General features: G+C 38.3%; 1 protein-coding gene across 5 annotated transcripts in view; it reads left to right on the top strand.

The window, feature by feature from the left end:
- USP12 (ubiquitin specific peptidase 12) overlaps positions 1-10,645 on the top strand; it is a 62,183-nt gene that overhangs the window by 29,003 nt on the left and 22,535 nt on the right. For all 5 annotated transcript variants that reach the window (XM_015564918.1, XM_015564926.1, XM_006753750.2 and 2 more), the window contains 2 exons: positions 619-695; positions 806-889. In XM_015564918.1, coding sequence (XP_015420404.1) covers positions 619-695; positions 806-889 — 161 coding nt within the window. The remainder of the gene's footprint in view (positions 1-618; positions 696-805; positions 890-10,645) is intronic.

The raw sequence follows: 10,645 nt of genomic DNA on the forward strand, positions 1-10,645 counted from the left end.
TGGCAGGGGGCTTCTTCCTGCTTTCCCTTTCGCCTCCCTGCATTGTGCCTACATATGCAAATTTACCGCCATCTTTGTTGGAGGTTAACTGCCATTCTTAGTTGGCAGTTAATTTGCATATCGCCCTGATTAGCCAATGAAAAGGGTAGCGGTCGTATGCCAATTACCATATTTCTCTTTTATTAGTGTAGATTTTATTTTGAGATATAATGGGATTTGGCATTTTGGGCTAAATTATTTTCTTAAATGGTAAAACAATACAGGTATCATGTCCTTTGCCAAGCATTCTCATTCATTCTTGGCCTGCTTATGTTTTAAGAATTGGTGCATATGGTACAGTTTGTTTCATGCTTTACAGTAACACCAAGATTTTGGAAAATAATGGGACTTCATATCATACTAGCCTTTGCCAGTAAGAGAATCATTCCCAGGCAATGAGAGTTATTTATTCAGGGTTCTTTTGAATAATCCAAATCAAGTCCTTTTCTTTTGAACTTGGGGAAAAAGGATTCTTCATATACTTACTACTAATATTAGAATGCATTTAATTATATCATTTTGGAATAGTGGTTTACTGATATTTGAAAAAAAATCAAAGGTAATTTCCTATTTTTACAGATAAGCAGCAAAGATGAAGATTTTTTAGACCTTTCTGTTGATGTGGAACAAAATACATCAATTACTCACTGTTTAAGGTAAGTGTAGTTATTCATCATGAATTTTAATGAATATCTTTAGAGTATTTCTAAATGAATACATGATTTTCTGGTATAGACAAAATAAATTTATTTTGAATTTTACACAGGGGTTTTAGCAACACAGAAACTCTATGCAGTGAATATAAATACTACTGTGAAGAATGTCGCAGCAAACAGGAAGCACACAAGCGGTAATTTCGTTTTTTTGGAATTTTTCAGTGATATTTGGCAGTACATGTTGTAGATGGGCTTTTCTAGCTGAAAGTTATCTATGAAAATTTACACTGAATAAAAACTCTTAATTTTATCACCAACAGTTAAGACTTATTAAGTAATTTACTAGATAAATGATAACTCTAACCTCAGTGATTTTTCTGCGCTTAATGATTGTTCAATAATCATGAGCCAGTACAGTTAAAGTATTTGGCTTAGAAGCTTTCTTGATTATGTAAACTTTTTTCTTGGTGAGGGAAAGGGGTCTTTTTTCAGCCCCACCCTAGTTTCTGCAATTCCTACATAGGACTTTGTACCGTCACTTAGTATGTCATTCTAAAGATGGGCGTGGGTACCAAGAAATGGTACCCACATCATCATCCTTGTTATTTTACTCTGTATTTTTAAACAATCTCAGATTCAGAGAAAAGTTGCAAGAAGAGTAGCAAGAATGCTTTTATACACTAAACCATTTGAAAAGAAGGTCCTGGTGTGATTTCATGATCCTAGACATTTTAGTAGCTATTTCCTACTAATAGGGAAATTTTCCTATGTACCTTATCCATCCAAGTCAGGAAAAGTAACGCTGACATGTGACTGTTATTGTAGATCTGACTTTAGTATCACCAGCTGTCCCAATAATGCCCTCTTGAGAAAAGAGGATCCAGCCCAGAATCACACATTGCATTTAGTATTCACGTCCCTTTAGTCTTTCACATTTGGAACTGTTCCTTAGTCTTTTCCTGACTTTAATAACATTGGCACTTTTCAAAATTGCAGATTAGTAATTATTTAGAAAGTTCCTCTTTGGGTTTATCTCATGTTCTGTAAAATTTTGTTCAGGTTATGTATTTGGGGTGGGGATCTTACAGAAGTGATGCTGTATTCTTCTTATTGTATCTTATTATGTAGCACCCGGTTTTGATTTGTCTTCTGTTGGGTTTTCCCAAGACCATTCCTGGATTTGGTAGTTGCTATTGCTAGAAAGACTCAGTATAACAATTATGTTCACAGCTAAGATTTATTACAGGGGAAGGTGACAAAGCATATTCAGCAAGGAAAGGTAGGCAAGCTCCCAAGGGTTTTGTCCTAGAGGAGTCACACTGAAGACACACGTAACCCCTCCAGTGTTCTGCATAAACCATATTGTTTGTCTGAACAATTTCACATTGAAACACCCTTCTCATTTAGGGAATGGTGGGACTACTCTCTAAATCAAGCATGTCAAACTCACAGCCCACGAGCCGCATGTGGCCCACAACGAATATTTTTGTGGCCCAGCCAGTATAATGGCTTGTAAGAAATGTTTTAATAAAAATTTCATAACTTAATTTTTATAATATCCTATTATACATAATTACTAATAACAAACTACAACGTTCACTAATGACTGATTAATATAATTGTGTTGCATTCAATTCTCTTATGCACCTTAAGTGCAGGCGCACCATTTCTCTCCATTAATGCTAGCAGTGAATATTTTAGCAGCTGATTGCCATGTCACTAGTCTTGTACTGACTTGTTTGGGGTGCACAACAGGAAGTATTTCACTTTCGGAGAACAAGAAAACTAGGTTTATTTGCATTACGCCTATTAAATTGTGCAGTTATTCAGTGTCTGGTAAGTTAATGTTCAAGAAAAAATACTAATTTTATTAAAATGTTCTATTATTTTATGTTAATGATTACTCATTTATTTTAGCCCTTTGTATTCAGCATGTCTCTATTGAAATAAACCTGCATTTCTATGAAAATTGAAGCTTTTGTTTTTTTGCGGCCCACATAAACTTAAACCTTGTTTATTTGGCCCGTGTTAGCCTTTAAATTAGACATGCTTGCTCTAAATCCAAGTTCCCAATAGTTAACAGTGGACCATCTTTGCATGCAGATCTTTCTTCCGAGGACTGTGTGGGGGCTGATGTATTAACTGTTTTCTTCACACTCCATTACTGATGCTGTTGTCTTTGAACTCTTGATTATGGTGATGTCTCCCAGAATTCTCCACTGTAATCTGTGCTTTTTCCCATTTGTAATTCATATTTTGTTGTGAAGGTATTTTGAAATTCTAAATATCCCCATTTTTTCATTAAACTTAATTTTTTTTTTTTTGAAATCTCAGCATGAACTCAAAAGATTCCTATTTTTTTTCAGTGGGTTGTGATCCATTACCATTTTTATTTCTTTTCATGTTCAGATTATCCCTGATTTGGCTAGCTGGGGGCTTCCGTCTTCTAAGCTGAGCCTCCCCAGGGTCACCCACAGAAATTCCTGCATTGTGAGGCTGACTCCTGTGTCTTTTTTGTTGTTGTAATTTTATCCCCTTCACATATATATACATGCATAATTCTCTCTCATGTAGATGTGTTGCTTACTCTGGGGGGGCTTCTCTATGCCCCTACCTGCACAGCTGTCTTTTATGGGCCTACTATGGTTAAACTGAAATGTTCATGAAGGGAAGGGAAAGAACTTAGATTTTTAGTAGATTATATTTTTGTTTTTTGGACTCAGACTTCATTTATTGGTAAGGGAAGTGCTTTGGTAATGGACACAGGTAATCAAAACAGACTACTCAGTATCCCCTTCAGATGTTTGGAATACCTCAAATAAGTTTGACTAGAGGCATAGGCGCCTGATGTATTAGATTAATCCTGAAAATGTTGTGGAAAGTGCCTAAGACTTTTGATTAAGGAAGGTAGAGTCAGCTAAAAGGAATGTAACTCAAACTTCATTGATTAAACGGAGGAAAGCCCAGCTGTGAGCATAAGCTGGTCTTCATATAGCATGACAAAAGAAACATACATGAGTGAGTAATTAGGAATTATCTACAGGGTTAAGCTGTTTGTTTTAAAGATGTATACATGACATTTTTCTACATTATTTAATATTAATCTTTTATTACATGGGGAATATATTGTCTTTGTACAGAAATTAGAAAATATAGCTAAGTATAAATCACATAAGAATTATTATTCATGAAAACACTACATTTTTGTATAAATCCTGGATATTTTAAGTGCATATGTATGTACACACATAATTTTTGAAATGGAATCAAACTTCATATACCGTTTTGTTACTTTTTTCACTTACTGAATTACAACCATGTCAATGAAAACATCAGTCTTAACAGGAGCTGTATAGTATTTTTTTATGGTCATACCTGTCTACCAATCCTCTAAATCTAACAATGTAGATTGTTTCCATTTTTTCACTGTTTTGGTGCTTTGATGCACATATTTTGTATGTATACACACCTCCTCACCCATATATTTTCAGACAGATTTTAGAGTATTTCTTGTATTGTAGGATAAATTATGTGTAACTACATGAATAGGCACCAATACAAAAATTATGTATTTTCCACTAGGATGGAGTATCAACTCTTCCTTGCAGTGTGATATTGGAGAAGTCTTTTTGGGTCTGAGTTGGATTAGTTGATTTGTAAGATCCCTATCATCTCTAAAACTGTAGTTTCTGGTCTCAGGATAAGATTGTATTGAATATACGATCATAGCTCTTATTAAAGAAACAAAAATTAATTTGACTTAAAAATGTGTCCATTTGGATGAAGGACAAAAACCACATCATTAGTGGAGCTAGAAAAAGCATTTGACAAAATTAAACACCCTTTCATGAGAAAAACACTTATAAAACTAGGAATAGAAGGAACATACCTCAACATAATGAAAGCCGTATATGAAAAGCCTACAACCAACATCATATTCAACAGTAAAAAACTAAAAGCTTTTTCTCCAAGATCAGGAAGAAGATAGAGATGCCTGCTCTCGTCACTTTTATACAGCACAGTATTGGAAGTCCTAGCCCAGCCGTGGGCAAACTACGGCCCACGGGCCGGATCCGGCCTGCTTGAAATGGATAAAACTAAAAAAAAAAAAAAGACCGTACCCTTTTATGTAATGATGTTTACTTTGAATTTATATTAGTTCACACAAACACTCCATCCATGCTTTTGTTCCAGCCCTCCGGTCCAGTTTAAGAACCCATTGTGGCCCTCGAGTCAAAAAGTTTGCCCACCCCTGTCCTAGCCAGAGCAATTAGGGAAGAAAAAAAAGAAAAGAAAAGGCTTCCAAATCTGAAAAGTAAAAGTAAAATGATCTCTGTTCACAGATGGCATGATCTTACATATATATAAATCACTAAATATTTTTATGTGTTTTTTTTAATTGATTTCAGAGAGAGAAAGGAGAGGGAGAGATAGAAACATCAATGATGAGAAAGAATAATCAATCGGCTGCCTCCTGCACGGCCCCTACTGGGGATCAAGCCTGCAACCTGGGCATGTGCCCTGATCAGGAATCAAACCTGTGATCTTTTGGTGCATGGGTCAACACTCAGCCACTGAGCCACATCGGCTAGGCCTCAGGTTTTTCGTTGTTAATATACAAAAACTGATTTTTGTGTATTGATTTTGTATCCTGTATTTTGCTGAATTTGTTTTAGTTCTAACAAGGTTTTGTTAGATGTTTGATGTTTCTGTCTTTCTTCTACTCCCTTCTTCTCTGAAATCAATAAAAACTTAAAAAAAAATCCCATTTACAAATCATCAAAAAATACTTAGGGATCAATATAATCAAAGAAGTGAAAAACTTGTGAAAACTGTGAAATATTGCTGAAAGAAGTTAAAGGAGATACATATAAATAAATGAAAAGGTATCCTCTGTTCATGAATTAGAAGACAATATTATTAAAATGGCCATACTGCCCAAAGCAGTCTATAGATTCAAAGCAACACCTATCAAAATTGCATTGGCATTTTTTTTAAATAGAAAAAAAAACGTTCAAAATTCATATGGGGAATTTTAAAGAACTCTGAATAGCCAATCTTGAGAAAGAAAAACAAAGCTGGAGGGCTCATACCTCCTGATTTTTTAAATACATGTTACAAAACTACTGTAATCAAAACAGTATGGTACTGCCCTGCTCGGTGTGGGTTAGTGGTTGAGGCATCGGCCTGAGCACTGAAGGGTCTCGGGTTCAATTCCTAGTCAAGGGCATGTACCTGAGTTGCAGGTTCAGTCCCCAGGCCCTGGTCAGGGAGCGTGTGGGAGGCAACCAATTGATGCATCTCTCACATCGATCTCTCTGTCTCTGTCTCTCTCTCTCTCTTCCCCTTTTCTTCTTTTTTCCTCCTTTTCTCCCTCCCTTTCTCCCCTCTTCTCCCTTCCACTCTCAAAAACACAAACAAACAAAAAAACAATAGAAAAATATCCTTGGGTGAGGATTAACAACAACAAAACAGTATGGTACTAGCATAAAGATACGTAGACCAATGGAACAGAATAAAAAGCCCAGAAATAAACCCTCACTTTATTGTCAAATGATCTTCAACAAGCGTGCCAAGGCTACACAATAGGGAAAGGATAGTCTCTTCAACAAGTGGTGCTGGGAAAACTGTATATCTGCATGCAAAAAAATGAAGTTGCACCCTTACCCTATAGCATATACAAAAATTAAGTCTAAATGGATTTAACACCTAAACATAAGACTTAAAACTATAAAACTTATAGAAACAAAAATAGGGGGAAAGCTTCATGACATTGAATGTGACAATAATTTCTTGACTGATGCCAATAGCACAAGCAACAAAGCAAAAGTAGACAAATGGGACTATATCAAACTGAAAAACTTATGCACAACAAAGGAAGCAATAAGAGTGAAAAGTAATGAATGGGAGAAAATATTTGCAGAGTATTCACAGAATGGGAGGAAATATTTAAGAACCAAATATCTGATAAGAGATTAATATCCAAAATACATAAGGAAGTCCTATAGTTCAGCAACAAAAAACCAAATCACTCAATTACAAAATGGGCAAAGACTTGAATAGACATTTCTCCAAAGAAGATGCACAAGTGGCCAACAAGTATATGAAAAGATGCTCAACACCACTAATCATCAGGGAAATGCAACTTAAACCACAGTAAGATATCACTTCTCACAGTTAGGATGGCCACAATGAAAGAGAGAGAGAGGAGAGAGAGGAAGTAAGTATTGGTGAGGATGTGGAGAAATTGGAAGCCTTGTGCACTGCTGGTGGGAATGTAAAATGGTGCCACAGTTATGGAAAACAGTGTGAAGGAACCTCAAAAAATTAAGTAAAATTACCATATGATTCAGCAGGGCTACTTCTGGGTATAGATCCAGAAGAATAGAAAACAGGATTTCAAAGAAATGTGTACTCACAGGTTTTTTGCTACACTATTCACACTAACCAAGTGGTGAAAACAACTTAAGATGTCCCTTGACAGATGAGTGGATAAAGAAAATGTGGTATGCACATACAATGAGGTTATTATTCAGCCTTATAAAGGAAGGAAATCCTGTCACATGCTGCAACATGGATGAACCTTGAGTGCATTGTGCTAAGTGAAATAAGCCAGTCACAAAATGACATTCTGTATGATTCCAGTTTTATGAAGAATCTAAAGTAGTCAAATTCTTAGAAACAGGAAGTAAAGTGGTGATTCCCAGAGTCTGGGGAAGAGGAATGTGGATTGTACAGGAGACCTAGTTTCAGTTTGCAAGATGAAAAAGTTCTTGAGATCTATTGCATAATAATATGTTTATCTAACATTACTGTACTGCACACTTAAAAAGGATTAAGATGGGCCCTGGCTGGGTGACTCGGTTGGAGTGTCGTTCTATATACCAAAAGGTTATGGGTTCAATTCCTGGTCAGGGCACATACCTAGGTTGAGGGCTCCATCCCCAGTCAGGGTGCATATGGGATGCAGCTGATCCATGTGTCTCTCTCACATTGATGTTTTTTTCTTCTCCCTTCCTCTCTTAAAACATAAATAAAGAAGTAAATAACATTCTCAGGTAAGGGTAATAAAAAAAGGATTAAGATGGTAAAGTTTATGTTACATGTTTTTACAACAATAAATAACCATGTAAAGTTTGACTTTCATTCATGAAATGTTTGAATTAATATAAAGACAGTGTCTTTAAAAAGATTCAATTTGGAAACACTGAAGAACGATTTCTGCACATGTTTTTAATATTCCCTAAAATAAGTTTTCTGTGATTAAATGAATTTGCTGTATAAAATTTCCTGATAGTTATTTATGATTCATATTGTAGACTCTGAGAAGACTCACATAACAGAAAAAATTTCTTTTATCTAGCTTTTTCAAGAATTTATTTGCACATAGACTCCTTTTATACAGCATACCTACTGAACTGTGTACAGCATAATCCAGGAAAAATGCCAGTTTGGTAAATGGGATGTAACAGTGATAGACCTTTGTCTAGCAGGAGGACAGAGCACAGGGAGAAAGTGGAGGCTGTCCCTGGGGAACTGGAATGAGAAAAGATTTGATGGCTTTGTTTCAGTTAGTGCTACCCTGTCCTCTGGGCCTTGTGGGAATGATGCCGAGATTTTAAAGAGTAATATTTCTGTTGCTCCTCTCTCACTCTGATGATGAATAACCGTGGACTGGGAGCTAAGCCAGCCTTACTGACTCCTTGCCTACAAATGCTTCCTTTCTCTTTATTTGTGCTATCCCTTGATTCCGTATTTGGCTTAGCCCACTTCTAGGACCAAACCTGTCCTTATGAGGCATTGAAAAAGGCTCTGCACTGCCCAGGTGACTCAGCATCAAGTTGTCATGTCCACATGTCCATCTCTATCTGTCCTAGATCTCGTAATTGAGATTCTCTCTATTCCTGCAGTCATGTCCTTCCCTTTTGCTCCATTTTTGTAACTGGATCCATATCTTAATCCTCTGTGTCCAAGTCTTATATAGTAAGTGTCAAGTCAGGATCTTTTCAGCAATGGGAATTTGCCTTACTTTAGTCCACATCCCGAACTACCCTTGCACACACTTCATCTTAAGTCCATTCCAGGCTGCTCTAACAAAACACCATGAACTGGGTGCATTATAAACAACAGAAATTTCTTTCTCACGGTTCTGGAGACTGGGACGTCCAAGGTCAAGATGCCAGCATGGTCTTGTTCTGGTGAGGACCCTCTTCCTGGTTCATAGCTGGTGTTCTCTCACTGTGTCCTCACATGGTGGGAGGGTACCAGCAACCTGTCCGGTGCCTCATCTCTCATACACACGAGTCTCATTCATGAGGACTACACCCTCATAACTAAGCACCTCCCAAAGGCCTCACTTACTAAAACCATCACATTGGGCTTTTGGATTTCAACATGAATTTTGGGGGTGGGACACATTCAGACCATAGCCCTCTGACCCCACCCTATTAGAATTCTCCTGAATCTGACCTGTGTTTGTGGTTTTCTGGGTCTTTCTGTTTTGACAGGTTGATGCTGCGTACCTGGTAGCAACTCTAGATAGTGCTCAGTATTTTGTTTCACCTGTGGTTGGGGCACTCCATGGACCTCATCCATCCACTGACCTGCCCTTCACTTATAACACAGGCTGGAGGTCAGGGTCTGTCTTGTCTGACTCCTCAGTGTCCTCCTCATACCAAATCATAGCATCATATTCCTTTCTCATTCCTCAGCCCAATTTGTCCCAGTTCTTATTGACATTACAGTTTATGAGAGTGTGGAATTTTATGTCTGTATAATTTTAAGCTTTTCTGCATGGTTAAGACCTCTACTAACAGTATTTAGTAAATTTTTATGTGCCTGTGCTGGGATATTAAATATCTCTGTGTCAGAGTTTGCAAACTGTGCCCCCTGGGCCAAATTCAGTCTATAGACCTCTTTGCTTGGCTCACACAGTTTATACAAACGGAAAATTGTACTTTAAAAATACGGTTTCTCACTATTCTTGAAAAAATCAAAACAGCAGACAGCACTGGGCCTGCATTCCACCATGCACTGCCCTCAGTTGCCTGCAGTTGAGTCCTTGGTGTTCTAGTTAGGACTAGGTACAGACTCTGTCAGTTCTCCTGCCCCTCCTGCTCTGCTGGCTTGCTTTCACTTCTGGCTCTTCTTTGGAGGACTCCCTTGGGCTACTGCAGAAGGGAGTTTCTGGGAATTTCTTTCATCTCTGACTGACATGTGGAAAATAGAATATGAAAGCCCAGCTATCATTGCTGTGGTTGAGAGAAATTCAGTCCAGGGTTCCCCTGGGGGACTGGGGAGGGGGGGCTGCCTTCTGTGGTATTCTGTGTGTGACCTACCCCTTCCCCAGCTCCCTCCCTTTCCCCCCCCCCGCTTCCTCCCCTTCCCCCACTTCCTCCCCTTCCCTGGCTTCCTCCCCTTCCCTCAGTCTGCCCTGGAGCACTGCCTGGATAAATCTCCCAGTAGGACCCAAAATGGGGAGGTTGTGCTCACTCCTCACCATAGTCTCACCACCTTTTATTATAGGGGCTGCAGTCATTTGAGTTTATAACCTGGTATGTAATGTGGACAATAAATTCTTACTAAGAAAATAGCGGAAAACCAAGATGGCGGCATAGGTAAACACCGGAGAATGCTGCCTCGCACAACCACTTCAAAAATACAACTAAAAGATGGAACGGACATCACCCAGAACCACAGGAAAGCTGGCTGAGGGGAAATTCTACAACTAGAAGGAAAGAGAAAAGCATACCAAGACTCAGAGGAGGAGCAGAGTATTGAAGAAATACTAAGGTGCAGAGGTGCGTGCGGAGCGGGCTGGCGGCTGAGGGCGCGGTTGTCATTTTCAATCGGGAAGGAGTCTCAGGCTCTGGGCTCCAGTTCCAGGCGAGTCTCTGGGGACCCAGACTCAAACAGGAGAAGCGGGACTGTCTGGCTTCAGTCGGAACTCG

This window comes from Myotis davidii, unplaced genomic scaffold (genome assembly GCF_000327345.1).
Source record: "Myotis davidii unplaced genomic scaffold, ASM32734v1 scaffold152, whole genome shotgun sequence".
NCBI lineage: Eukaryota > Metazoa > Chordata > Mammalia > Chiroptera > Vespertilionidae > Myotis > Myotis davidii.